At 40.4% G+C, this 15,072-nt stretch overlaps 1 protein-coding gene across 1 annotated transcript in view; it reads right to left on the bottom strand.

Annotated features, from left to right (window-relative positions):
• TAF4B (TATA-box binding protein associated factor 4b) overlaps positions 1-15,072 on the bottom strand; it is a 56,920-nt gene that overhangs the window by 11,836 nt on the left and 30,012 nt on the right. The window contains exons 12-14 of the mRNA XM_059469611.1: positions 14,303-14,428; positions 13,295-13,351; positions 1,005-1,124 (exon numbers count right to left, since the gene is read on the bottom strand). Coding sequence (XP_059325594.1) covers positions 1,005-1,124; positions 13,295-13,351; positions 14,303-14,428 — 303 coding nt within the window. The remainder of the gene's footprint in view (positions 1-1,004; positions 1,125-13,294; positions 13,352-14,302; positions 14,429-15,072) is intronic.

Here is a 15,072-nt window from a genome sequence, read left to right as displayed (position 1 = left end):
ACTGAAACAAGTCTATCTCACCTGCTTAGTGAGGCCTCTTGTCACAGTCCAGATGAAGAAGAAACCATGGGACAGCTGCCACCACTATCTCAGTTACAATGCAAATAACTGAGGACAAGGTTCTCCCAGACTCTGCTATGCTAAAATGACAGAGTATTTTCAATCCCACCATCTATTTAAGCTTCCCAGACAACAACAGTGAAAAAGACTGAAGGTTCATCAGAAAGGACAACTTTACCACAACTGCGTCCACACAAGAGTTACTTTCCAGGCTCCTGATCGTTGTGATTATGTCAGGGCAACCAGCCTTTCACTTGAGCAATATCAAGGCTCCATGATAGAGGGGCAAAACTGGCTGTAACACCAATTTCTCCCATCTCCAGCAAAAATGATGACCTTACTATTCAGCACATTGAGAGATTTGCTCAGAAAAGGTTTGTTAAAAGCACTTTCAGTATCCAACATGAGCCACAGAAGATGACCTGGCTCATTGCAGGAAGTGAATGGTCTAGCTTTACTGACTTATTTACTGCTTTCAGGAAGAACCTAGCCAAGGTGAACTCACAGAATATTTGAGAAAAGTCCCTATGCATTGTGCATGGATTAATGTCCACAGTCAAATGTCAAATCAAGAACCATTTCAAAAGCCATCCAAACCAGGAACTGTGAACTCACCTAAGGAGTCATGACAATTGCCCACTGTGGAAGGCCACCACAGCTTGGTTACCCTCCACTATAGATGGGAATTTCTCTGAGTCATCATTTCATTTAGTCCTTTACACACAGCACTCTTATGTGGTCTTTCCTTTAACACACAATTACACACTCCCATCAAATTTACCAGAAACAATCGTTTCAAGCACCTAACACACAAACTAGGTTTCTTACAGAATGCAACAAACTATTTTGTGTGAGAGAATTCACACTTCTTCCTACAGGGAAAGATAAATGTAATTCAGTATGAAGATTAACACCATGCAAGTCATTACAAGCCAGGTCTGTACCTCGAGCCCAGATCCAATGTTCAACGAATCCAATGGTCTTTTCTTCCTTGGTCCAATGGCTGCCAAAGCTGTGAGGTTGGCTTCTCTTTGTTGCATCTGTGCTAATTCCAGCTGCTGCATCTAATTTAAAAAGAAAACACCTACATTAGTTATGACACACATTATGTTAAATGTTCTTTTTAGAGCTGTTTCAGATAGCTCTGTAGCTCCTTCAGAAACAATGTATTTCACAGCATCCCTCCCCTCTTTCTGGTCACTTCTGACAAATAAGGTTTGTTATTTCTGGTTAATGGAAAATCTTGGTCTGAACTGGTTTATGAAACTGGATTAGTATTAAATTTGAAGTTACCAGGCTATGTGACCTGGTTTTATTCTTATTTCAAAATCTCAATTCCTTGCCTATCAAGCAAGATACCCAATTTACCCTACCACCTGAACTCAACACTTAATATTGCATTTGTGAAACATTGTACTACCCAATTTAAGAGGATGCTGCTGTTTGACTGCTAGTCTTTATTTTCCCAGTATATATTTGAATGTTCAAGAACATCTGAAGCAAGGCAGAGATACACTGCATGTTTATTTTCACTCACCTCCAAAACTGTTGAACACTAAGAAATCATTAAAAACAACCTTCACCTGGGTTAGGTAAACTTGGGATGGGATAGAAACCCACAGTAAAGAGCATTAAAATAAATTTTTTAAAAAAAAGTTTTATTCTTGTATTTTGAGATACATTCTATTCAATAATTATTGATGCCAGCTGCTCTGGAGTTCAACCCAGTCAAGTCTGCTGACAGACTTACTGTCTTAGATCAGCCATCCTGCTAATACAAACACACTGCTTCCAGATCCACCAGCTGTCCAACTTGGAGCATGGGTGGAGAAGGTTTTCCAAACATAAACCTCTAGGTGATGTCAGCCTGGGGATGGTCTCACCTGCAACTGTAGCCCATGTCCTCCCCTAAGAAGATTAAGACTCAGATGATTGCTCAGATGGGGATTCTCTGCATGGATGGTGTGCATATCTTAAAAAAACTGAAGTACAACCATACCATGGGTGGGAAAGCATCCAAATCTCCTCCACTCCCCCACCATAAACCCAGTGAATTACCTGGACTTCCTCACCCAGTCAATACAGATACCTTGCTTACCAAGCTTGCAACACTATGATTTTGCTTGCTTTTCAGCTCTCAGAGATCCCACTTGGAGAGGAGAAGAGCAGGTGATAACAACTGAGCTTGCAACTGAGCTTACATGGTGTTAAGTCCCCTACTTGCTGCAACTTAAATAAAGAAGAATCCACAACAACGAAATACTTTGGGGTTCATGGGGAGTGTTTTGGGGGTGAAAGACTTTGGCTGGGTGGTTTCTAGGTGGGTGGTGTTACAAGCCTTATTTTACATTATATAAGTAGAATTTAGTGATGGTGGCAGCTTCACATCAGATACTACAGCAACTAGGCTATTTAAATAAAAACAGTATTTCAGGGCAAGATTCCTAAAAGGACAGTGTTCCCCAGAAGACTCAGGGTTTTTCAGCAGAAATCAGGGTGAGTGAGATTTTAACAAATATGCTGAGAATAAAGTTTTCAGGGGGTTTGTATGTTTCAGTTTTGAAAACAGCACTATTTGCAAGTCATCTTTGATCACCCAATGTAGACTTTTATTGTAGTAGTACTTCTTCATACAGCAGTATTTCTTCAAAGCTAGACACCATCCTTCACTTACCATGCACACTATTCTTGCTTTTGTGTGCAGTGTACACAATTAAAACCTTATTTATCAAAATTTACTTAATTCAGTCAGTTTGTTTTTATCCAAATATACAGGATTGCTTTCAGGAATACTTTACACACTATGAACTTTCAAACTACTGGTATTTTGCAATTGTCTGAGGTTAACTCCAGTCAGCTTACTAGCATAAAATGTTTAGGATAAATTTTCCTTTAATCTCATATATAGAGTAAATCTCATATCTTTATATTCAGTAACACACTTCAGCCAATAAGACATGGGGGAAAGTGAAAATAAATTAAAAGAAAAATTTGAAACTTTGCAAACTGTGAAAGATTAAGGCAGCAGCAATAAAATGCTTAGAGTAAGCCTTAAATCTCAGCAATAAAATGCTGAGATTTTTGGCAGAGTCATGTGCTGACTTCCAGCTGCCCAGGCCTCCAACACCTGGAGCCACCCCTCCTTACAGGCAGCTATGGAGAGTCCCTGCAGAAGTAAAGCACTCCTTCCTGCCAGCAGGGAGGAAGTTCAGCCATCACAATGGTCACAGGTACACCACAGTCTTCTTGCCATGAGAAGGGGCACTGCAACATGCCATGCACACAGCACCCCTCTGGGGAGAGATTAAACTCCTAAAGGCTCCAATGAAAAAGAAAACCAGAAGGGGAAAGGTGATTTGCTTTAATTAAGGAACCATTACACTCAAAGTAAAACAACTTTTAAAACCATTAAACTTAAGACAATGCAAAACAAACCAAAAGCCTTTATTAGTCCAACTGGGTGCTTCCATCCCTGGGAACCACTGGAAAACACATCCCCCTTCCCTCTCAACCCTACAAAACACACACTAACCAGCATTACTGCACTTAGACTTGTCAAAAACGTGTGGCTGCTGAACACCTGTGTCTTGAAGCAGCATTGAAATAAGCCCCTCTCTCCTTTTCACAGCTGCTGTTGATGGGCAGCCATGGCCAAGTGTGACAACAAAAGGCAGAGCTATGAATTAAATACCAAGAGGGCTTTGGGTTGGCATCAGCACGGGGTGGAGGGGACTGGGCAAGTGGAGGCTCTCTTGGTGGAGCATCAGGATGCTGCTCTGGTTGAGGACTGGGCAGTGCCTTGGCACCATCACCAATTACCCCATGGAATTCTACTGGACCGAGTGTGCTGCTGGCACAGACACACTGCAGGAGGGAGCAATGCTGCTGGAGAGCAGTGCTGGCAGAGGTAAAAAAGGAGGGAATGACACTTGGGAGACTGTATAAAAAAAGATGTGCTTTCTAGAAACAGAACTGATGTATCTTCCACCAGGCAGTTTCCAAGACAATGCTGGAATCACACATCATTATCAACATCTGCTCTCCCCAATACATTTTCCACCTCCCAGCTAGTCAAAGGATTTTTCAAATCATGAAGAATCTCACCAGGGTTTGAAGCAAAAGAAGAAAAAAAATCGTAGTCTTGTTGCGTTCTACACATCTCAGGGATTTTTCTGAGAACATAATTAAGACAAATGAATTTAAACACTCAATTTCTATAATGGACTCAACAGATCCCTGTTAAGCGATATGGGCAGGCATCCAAATTACCCTGCCGAAGCCAGCAAAATCATCTTTTCATCAAGTTTTGTTCCATTAAAAATTGCAGATTAAATGTCTAAACATTATGTGAGCAGTTAAAAGCACAGGATAAGGAGAAGACAGGCAGATAATGTCAAGGGATACCCGAGGATACTGGCTGGCTAACTACTGCCAGATTTTCCTAAACAAGATTAGGAAAAAGAGCAAGAGGTGACTGTGTGGAGTCAAATTTTTCTTTAATGGTTAGTTTTGTAGCATGTAAGTTAGGGAAGAAGGATCACTGCATAAGGGGCAGCAAAAGTGGTAGATACACTTTATTAAAATATAACACAGAGAAGCTGCATGGTTTCCCTTCTAGAGGTCAGTTTTATTAACATTGCTGTCTTTGAGTATGATAGGATACAAAGAGAACTGTCACACCCAGGTGAAATCATACCATCATACTCATCTTGACAACAGATTGATCTTCTTCCTTGAAGACTGAAGTGTGTGATGGCAATTCCAGAGGAGCAGGGGGGAGCTGCCCCATATGTTGGACCTCCAAACTAGCAGGCTGCCCCTCAACCTGACCTACTTAGTCTGCTGAAAGATGCTGCTCTTCCATCACAACACAAGAACCCAACACATGCTCTATTCAAAATTCATTCCCCAAGAAGGGCAATAAGAGGGGGTGGGTTCCAGGCAAGTGGCAAATGAATGTTCATGCTTCCTTCCCCCCTTTCCGATTTCACATATGCTAAGAATTGCAGTACAAAGAGTTCTAAAAACCTGTGTATAAAGATCAAATTGCTATGAAAACGTCTCAGAACTTGTAAAATAGACTTTGTTGCTGCTGGCCTTTTTAATAATAAAAATAGGGTTTAAAGTCTGGTCTTGCAGCAAGCAGGAATCTCTAGGGTGACACAATAACCATTTTAGTTAATCTGACCTGCAGCAGAAATCAGGAAATAAGGTACGTTTTAAAGTCCTTCCTTATAGTGAAATGGCATTTGCAGCATGGCTGTAATCACACAGAATGAAAGGTTTTAAAATTGACCTCTCTGTTCTTCACTCAATCCTCTGAGAAAAGTATTTTTTTTCCTGCTCACAGAAACTCTCTCATGTCTCACACACCACATTTCAGAAAATACGCAAAATCTATTTTTACTGTTACACAACGACATTTTTGAGGCACTTTAATATTAAAAAATAAATTTCAAGTTGTATAAGACGACAAGAAGTACTTCACCTATAAGATGCTGAAACTTTTACTTAAAGCAATACTGCAGACTGGTTTTAAACCCTTTTGGTTACAAAGTACATGATAATGTGGTTGCCTGTCTTATCAGAGCCTCAATAATGCAAGTTATGCAAATCTTAAGGCTTTCCCTAGAGAAAGAATATCCCTTAAACACAACTGATGAAAAGTATACGCTGCTATAAATAAACTAATTCACAGCAGCTAATCCATGATGTGTACAGCAGAAGGTGGATGTATTATCAAAGGTGGGGGAAAAAAAGAGTGTTATCTAGCTGAATACAAGTTCACCTTGGAAAAAAGAGTAGATTAAAGTCTTTGTGTCTGGTCACAAAGTCCCCAGGACAGGATTCAGATATTTGATATAAGCTTTCATAGAGGACAAAGTACATGAAACATTTGCTCTCTAGATCCTCAAAAAACGGATTTACCAGGGAAGGTTTTTCTACAAGTAGAGATGAGATCACTGGTCTTAGCCAGGGCTCCCAGAGCAGTAACAGGACTGAGGTTAAAGAAAAGCCAGACAGGCAGCCCTTGTCCAGCAGATGACACGCCAGCATCGTGCTGGCATGAGAAATTCATACCACTGTCTGCTTCTGCAGGCACTTCAATGTACAAAGTACTAGGAAACAAATCTGAGGAGCAGAGTAAAGAAATCTCTCTTCGTTTGAACACTAGGAACTTATGCCTGGGGAAAAAAAAAGCCAAAAAATTGTCTTGGCAATGCAGTAATAAATAAATACAGCCCCATGAATGTAAATGAGCTCAGAAAAAATGCTGGCAAGACAGATGTGGCTAAACACCACAATTTTGGACTTGGTTATAATTAATATAAGAGAAATACTTAAAAGTACATGTACAAGATACTGGGTTTAATATTAAGTAAAAAGTGGGGATGTCTCCAGATATGACATTACAGGCAGATGGAGTACAGGACAGATTAAATAAATATTTAAACTAACAGAAGAACTGGCAGGAAAGGAAACCAGGGAAGGCTGAAGACAACTTAATGTATGCCTAAGGGTTATGTGTGTTATCCAGCAATAAGTACATCAGGAGTAATAAAAGCACTAAAGTAGATGAACAAGAATTTTTATAAGACTTGCAGAGGATGAGGGGGGGAAAGAAAGGACTATAGGCACACAAAAGAGACAGAAGCTCCCAATCCTATCAGCTCCCTCAATACAGAAACTAAACAATAAATTAACAAATAGTAAAAGTCACAGAAACTGTGACCAAATTTCAATGTCTACCTTTTCTAGTTTGCATCTGTCAAAGAGAAACCTCAGGACCTCTCTGAGCCTTTTACTGCCCTTTACTGTGTATTTTTAATGAACTAAATACTGAGATACCTTTTTAATGGGTCCACTTATACCACTGAAATGACTTTTCTCTTTTTTGTATCCATTCTCTCTTTTTGACCAGCTTTTTCAAGCAAGGTTTCACTGGGTTTCATTATGTGCTCTGTTTAGTGCTTTGAAAGTTGTCTACTGCTCTCAGTCACTTCTCTCTTCATTGTCTTTGGAAGAAAGAACTGCAATTTTTTTCACATTCCCTTTAAGCATTTTAAGGAACTTGAGAAGAAAATGAAAAATAAACCTTAAAATCTGCTTTCAATCCCAAGCCTCTCACACTGGTTGTCATAAAGCTCAATGAGCATTACTGCCTCCAGCCTCTACCTTTCCTATACAAAATTTTCTGCCCTACAGGTTGAACGCAGCTGAATAGCAGACTTCTCATATGGGGGACATTCTCTGAGGAAAACTGACACTTGGAGGCTGCATATTTAAACATTTACCATCCTCTCCTCTTGCCTATAATGCAATTTCTCTTCTTGCAATTGCTCCCTTTCAAACTGTTTTAATTAGCCATACAATTAGTTTCCACTGACTTTTCCCTCTGTTGTAATTTAGATTTAACAGCAGAAAGGCAGAATAGCATGCACTGGTTTGAAATGCAGCCCTGACTTAGAGCTGTATTTAGTACTGTAGATTTCTTTCAGGTTAATATCCCACATACCTGCTTCAGTGGCAGGACAGGCCCTACCGTAGCTGTGTGCCCCAAGACCAGTGCTTTGCCTGTCTAAGAGGTTGCAATTAAATGTTCTGCAGAACAACAGAACAGTTTTCCAGGACACCCACAAAGTAATCTACTCGTAGGAGGAGGGAAAAAAATGGCATTTTGAGTTGATATTTCCTAATATATAATTAACTCCACATGAGGAAAAAATCCAGGGCACAGCGACTTCCTGACCCCTTATTTTGCCCACTCTTGGTAAGAATTTCCAATGTGCTGGAGTGTGTATTTCCTTTTACCCATTTTTTTTGTTTGCTTAACCATTATTGATACATTTCTGTGTTTTCTAGGACACTTGGAACATGATTTCCCCTGTGCAGTCCCATCAGCTTGCCTTACTTGGAGGCCCAGGGAAGTTCTTGGGTGTCCAGCATCCACCATCAAGCTCTCTGTGTGCTTTCAGACCCTGCTTAGCCTAATTTTGCTGCAAGGACAAGAAACAGACTACAGGACCCCACACCAATGCAACACAGTCCACAGGTTTTGCTTCAGATGCTATCACTTAGAAGACTGTTCAATGACCAACAGCAGGCAGGTCTGTCCATCTCATCGTTCAGTCCACCCAACTCTTCTTGGCAGATAACTCTCTGGATCTTCATTATCATTTTCTTTTTGTACTTTCAGCCCTAAAGTTTTTTCTATTAGCAAATTTCTAATCCAAGGTCATACTTACAACCAGTTTTTTGTTCATTCTCTGTCTCTCAGACAAACTGAGAAAAGGCTGCAAATCCAGGAACACACTTAATGGAATTTGGGGGGCAGGGGAGAGGCTGTTTCTCTGTCTTTCACTGAAGATAGTTGTTGCCATCTTTCAGGCAGATGGTTTTAGGGTATCAGGCAGTGTCTCAGCTGCTCTTTTTTTACATTCCTTCAAAACACCAATATGAGTGTCACAAACAGGCATTTGGTTTGCTTTGTAGCTCACCCAATAATCTAACACATCATCGAATTTCTATTCCTGACTTTCTATACAAGACTTGTAACACACTGAATCTCTGATGATTGCCATTTGTAATTTGTAAGGCTACACTGCAGCTAATGAAATGTTTCTCTTTGATTATCATGGTTTGGTTCTTTTGTTTTTCAAAACATGCAGAAGCAGGTAAGAAACACTACAGAACAATAAAGATGATATAAATCAGGTAATTAGGCAGAAGCTCTTAGGCTGCCACCGAAGGCTCATAAAAAAAGCCAATTGACAACAATGAAATCTTGTTTTGTTTGCAGTGATCTGTACTTGCTTTTTTGAGAGGTTATGGTTAATGTCTGCCCTGCCACAAGAGTGGTCTAAAATAATTTGAACCATTGGGTCCAGAAGACTAGATAGAGAAGCAGCACAAGAGGAAAAAGAAAACAAAACAGCTTGAAAGTGTGAGTTGGAGGTGGGGTAGGGTAAGCAGCAAAGCACCAAGTTACAGTAACTTGTTACCTGAGAGTGTGAGAGGAAATAAGGGAGTTAGGTTATATAAAGAGGAAAAAAATGATTACTGTTGAAAAGGTACTACAGAACAACTAAAATTCAGTCATTACTAGGTAAGACCAAGAACACACTGGAATCATGCTGGCTCTTAGTTTGATGTTTTCTATAGGGGTTGTTTTGTCTCTACAAAAACCCTAGGGTTTGCCATTTTCCTCCCAGTCAGCTGATACTAAAGGTATTGAATTTTCTCAGCATCTCATCTACTGCCATCTTGTATCTGTGTCAAAAAATGCACGAGTGCATCAAGCAGGTGAGAATAAGGAGTGGGAAGATCTGTGCAACCCCAAGTGAACAGACTCTCTGCTGAGAGAGCAAAGAATGGGGCAGGCAGATCTGCTGTCCCTCAGGTGCTTGCTCCACACACTCCTCCCCTAGCTCAAGATGCAGCTGCTCCCCTTTATGCGCTGACAAGGTGACACAAGGTAAGAGCAGGGATAAAGGTGGCTACTATGGAAATAAGCAAAGATGCTCTCAGTAAAATACCTCTTCACCTGCTCAACACCAAGCAGGTATCTTGCCCAGATACATTCTGAAAGGTTTGCCCAGGCTCAGCCTTAAGCTTCCTGAAGCTGTACTACAAAAGCACTCATTTTGAAGATGAACAGGAGTACAAAGAAATTGGGAAAAATTCCTTCACCAAAAGGGCTGTCAAGTGTCTGAACAGGCTATCCTAGGAAGTAGTTGAGTCACCATCCTTGGAGGGATCTAAAACATATTTAGATGTGGCATTTAGGAATAGGGTTTAGTGATGAACCCAGCACTGCCAAGTCTTGGGCAACAGTTGGGCTCAATGATCTTAGAGGTCTTTTCCAAACTAAACAATTCTAAGGGATCAGAGTTTATATTTAGAATTATACTACAACTGTTTAATACTGACAGTTTTACAGGTCTTCTGCGATGAACTGTTCATATGGCTGGCTTGCACATTTGACAGTATCCTACACCTACTCAATTTAGGAAAGCTCATTTCAGGAAAGGGGAAGAAGCCACAGATAAACTATAAATACAGCAACAAGAATCACATTGACTGAACACTTTCTTTGTAACTGGAAGCATTGTGGAAAGTAGAACAGGAAATAGCAGAAGCCACCTAAAAAAAGTCAGGGTTTAATAGTGCAAACATCACGGACAACGAGAGGGCTGCATCCCCTCAGCCTGAAGAGGCAGACAAAGCAGAATGAAAAACAGGGGTAATTTACCCAGACTGCAGGAACGCCACTGCACAAAGAGCTGGTCCGTGAGGAGAGCAAGGACAAAATTCTTGAGTGCACAAAGCAGCAGCTTGGGGCAAGCCTTGCAGCTGTCTCAGAAGGAATGTGCACTTTCCATAGGTATTAAAATCTGCTGAAACAGGTGAAAGAGGGAAATAAATACAGACTTAATTCATGGCAAGCTACATAGGCTAAGAATATAGGAAAGTAAATGACTTAGCATAGGGGAAGTTTGAGGCAATAGGTCATGCAAAAAGGGATGAAAAGGTCACAGCAATTATGTATAGCCGTTTGGATAAAAGAATCCACTGCAGAGTCTCTGGATGTACTTCCAGCAATGTTAAGATGTTGCTTCCAGCTACTGGATGACAGCACATCCTGGATTTATAAGTATTCATTGTCAGGATGTACACCCTGCATTTTGGGAAACTTTGCTTTAGAACATGCTGCAGTGCCATTACTCCACACCCTCTTCCTTCTTCCAGGGGGTCATCATCAACATACAAAAGACAGCTTTGAGGAAGACAGGTCCATATTAATGCTTAAATAACTATAAGCAGACAATCAGATGAGGCTTTCCAGCAGATACTCGACTGGAGTGACCTGGAAAGGATCTGATTCCAGATGACAGAGGCATCAAAGTTTCCAAGTTTGGTTACTAGGAACAGACTATAACCACAACATGGCAAGACAAGATAGACAAGGGTAAGCCATTTCAAGCCTTCATCCCACTGTACACCATGCTTCTGTGTTACCAGTTTTAGTCTTAGGACATTTGTTGATTTTTATTTTGCTCTTATTCCAGTCCTATTCATGCTTGCATTTTTTTAATGCAAATGTATGTTGACCAGTTTTCTCCAAACTGTCAATAAAGTGCTAATTTTTTCCAGCTCCATGTGCTCTCATTTCCACTCTCCATCTTGAGATGGTCCCAGATGAAAAAGCACCCCTGGCACAGAAGGTGGGTGTCCCCATTCTGCATGTGAAGCTTGGAGAAGCTTCTGGCTGCCTCATTCTCTGGAGAACAAAGGAGCAGGACAGAGTTCTTTAAGTGAATACCAACACAAAGATCTGTGCTGCCCCAAGAGGCACATCTGCCTCCTCTTCTTCTGGTGGAGCAGCTGGAGACTGTCATTCTGGGAGCAGCACAGCATGGGGAAACACACAGGACAAAGAGTGATGCAGGTTGTGTTAGTCTGGCACAAGATGAGATTCACTGAAGGAGGGAACTCAAGACATATTAGAACACCAAGCACTAAACTTATATGCCTTCCCTGCTCTGTTGGCTCATTTTTTTGTACACCACTATGCCACTTTTTAAGAGAGATCTCATGAAAAATATCACTGAATCTAATCTAACCTTCTTTGTGCTCTAAATATGCAAAACACAGAGTACTTTTAATGATTTTACACATTATTGTTCAGAAAACAAGAGAAAAGAAGCTGCATAAATGAATTACTTTGCAGTCTTTATGAAAAGAAAGTACAGCTAGAAACGATCAGATGATGCAGAGGTAAAGTCACCTACAAAACAAGACAGATTAGCATCACCCACTGATTGTTGATCCTGGTGGCACTAGAGGCAAACTGGGAAGGGCTTTAGGGCAACTTTGTACTCACAGATTGTAGCAACGAAGAAAGAATTGTAAGCAGAAACAAAGAATTAAAAGATAGATAGTAAAGCAATTCCTTCTTTTTAATTTTACAAATTTCATCTACTGTGGTGCAAATCCAGAGCATTGATTCAAATACTATTTTACTGGATTTCCATTTGTTTTGCCTGGGCTCCTACATTAATCCAAACAATAAGGGCCTTTAAAGCATTCATAAATAACCTGCTGCTGCTGCTGGCACCTAGGAGCCAAGTGCAGCAATGTTAAGCAACAACAAATTTCATAGTTCAAGAGGCACAGTTAAGGAAAAAGGTTGCTCAGAAAAATCACTCTCATTTAGCACAAAGATCCTTAAAAATTGCATGAAATCAGTCAAGTAACTATAGAAACCAATTTCTTCAGCTCTGTATCACACGTCTCACACCTCAATTGTCTTTATTATCGTCTGCTGTCAGATCCTTAATCAGAAATGTGAACAGGCTTGATGATTTATTCAGCAGGGACAAGAATCTGTAGGTCAAGTGAAAAATTTCACACACACATACACACGCACACACATCTTCAACCTTAGGTACTTTCATTTCATTCTGTTCCCAGTAGCTCTGAGGGCAACTCCAGTGAGATCCAATATTAAGGCTCAATTAAAATAAGCTCCAATTAGTGGAGCTTTTTTCTCTCAGGCTAGAAAAGTCAGGAAATGGATATTGGGAAATGTAAAAAGTCAGCTACTGAGAGGAGGCTGCAGACATAAATGAACTTATTTGTTGATTTCTACAGTTGCTATGCAGAGGCCTCTGGGAGTAAAAGCTTAACCAGTCTAAGCTATAAACTAAAACCCCTGCAGCTAAACATGAACTGTGTGAAACAAGGGCTCCATTCCAGAACAGAAAACTGCTGGGCCCAGAAAATTAAAAGCCAGAGGCGTTTTCCATTTAAAACTAAATCCCAGTACCGCCTCCCAGCCAAAGAATTATAAGCAGTATCAGATTTACAAAACGAACAATTACCCTGGAAAAATGTAGCCTATTGTACAGTCCCAGATGCTAAATCTCAAAGTTTCTTTTTTTTTTTTTTTTCTAATCCCACATTATATTCCTACCAAGTGTGCTGCTGCAGTTTACAAAGGACTGTTTCGAGACAGGACTGAAACTGCAAAAATAAAATGTTGAAAAAAGAGAGCTCATAATTCATTGACCTCATTTGAAGCACTGCCCTTGCCTGTGGCAGTTCCTGTCCTTCCCCAAGGCCTCTGCAAATGGTATGCAGCAGCAAAATAAACCCTGACCTAATTGCCAGGACAGGGCTGCCAACCTTCTCTCAACACACAAAGGCAAGCATGGTAACTGCAAACTCCTACCTCTTTCGCTTTCTGCTTTAACCGCAGTTGCTCTGGATCTTCTTTATTGGAACGGCTCTACCAAAGAAAGAAGATAAAGATTGAATAGAAATTTCTGGAGTCCAAACACCATCCTATCTGTTAAATATTTAATAAATGACAGTTTTCTCTGGTGATTGAAAGATTTAGCTCCAGGGCTGAATGCCTCAATCCAGACTGGCTTCCATCCCCCTCCACGCACATACGTGCACACCCCTCCTCATCTGGGCCGGCTGCCTCTGCTCTAGCCAGAGGCAGGATTAAGCTGAAAATGATGCTAACACTGTCAGTCAGGTCCAGTCTAGGCATGATGTTGTTCATGTCAGCAGCAGACACTTAAAAAGGACAGGAAGTATAGGAAAGAAAGGGAGTTCTATTCATGCAAGCACAACACTGTTCGTTCAGCTCTAGACTAGGCTTCCACCTAAGCAGCTCCAGAATTCGGCTTGAAACAAAACCAAAAGAAAAGAACCAACAGAAGATGGTCAAGTCACAGCTGATGGAGCAACATCTACTGTCATAGCTTTTCTTCCCTCCTCTTCCTGAGGGAAAGGAAGAGAGAAGAAACTTATTCTGTACTAGCAACAGCTCCATCAGAAATTCATGGATGCTGTGGAACCAGCTCCAAGGCTAGCCTTCTGAAAAGGGAAAACAAATACACATGCAAGGGTGGTGGATCTCACCAGGCTTCTGTTTCAGTGACAAAAAGAGATACAGGAAGGACATTCATAGATTTTTACTTCATGTTGACCAGTAGAAACAATCTCAAAAAAGTAGTTCACCCACCACACATTTCAAAGAACTCTTGTGGACTTTTGAAAAAATGTAAATAGGTTAAATCCTTTCTATATACCTGCAATTGTCCTAAACATTATAGATTTTCAGTGACAGAATTAATGGTTACTATATTTAAAGCAAAAGTAAGAGAAACCCAAAGATGGTCACCAATCAAGAGGACATGACTACTTCCCTGGAAACCCAGAGTCTTACCTTGGCTGCTCGAAGCAACATTTCACGTTCCTCTTCATCTCTTCTCTGCTTTTCTAGGTGATCGAGCTTCTCAAGAAATCTCAGTTGTGCTCTGGTGTCACTACATATGATGTACTTGTCACTCCCCTGAAAAAAGAACTTGCTATAGACAACCAGGAGCTCATAAACCTAATGGGAACAATCTGAGAAGAACAACACTGTTTTTCAAAGCTGAAAAGTATGGGCTGTTTTATAAAGACTTCAGGTGGTAGGTAGTTATTTACATGTCTCCTCGCCACTGAAGCATGTTTCCAGGTGTCTGTGACTAGTAAGAGGTTATTGAACAAGTGACATTAACAACATCCAGTCTATACTGACTATAATAACAGAAGTCTTCCCTAACCTTAGACTGAAGAAATTTTGTTTTAAACCACCAACTTATTATCCAGTAAACATGTCAGGGAAAAAAAAAGAATTGTAAAGCAGCAGGGCATAATATCTTTTCTCCTTTGAAGAGAAAAAAAAAAGGATTTGACATTATAAATTTCTAGTGCTTTGAGTTCTAGTTTCCGCCATTTAACGCAGAAGTTGAAACAAACATCATCTGGTATTTCCAAAAAGATTATTTATGTATTGGAGGGATGGTCAGGAACCAGTTATAATGAATCTTAGGGGTGAAGAAGGTGAAATATATTATATCTGGTTTGTTATAGCTTTAAGAATAGGTATTTTTGCCTCAGTGAATCTTTCAAGTCCCAGGATAGCTTATGTTGAAAGGTAACCTAGGGAAG

The sequence above is a fragment of the Ammospiza nelsoni genome, chromosome 1 (assembly GCF_027579445.1).
Source record: "Ammospiza nelsoni isolate bAmmNel1 chromosome 1, bAmmNel1.pri, whole genome shotgun sequence".
NCBI classification, from domain to species: Eukaryota; Metazoa; Chordata; class Aves; order Passeriformes; family Passerellidae; genus Ammospiza; species Ammospiza nelsoni.
Note: the sequence above shows the minus strand (reverse complement) of the source record. Positions and strands in the feature narration are given on the sequence as shown.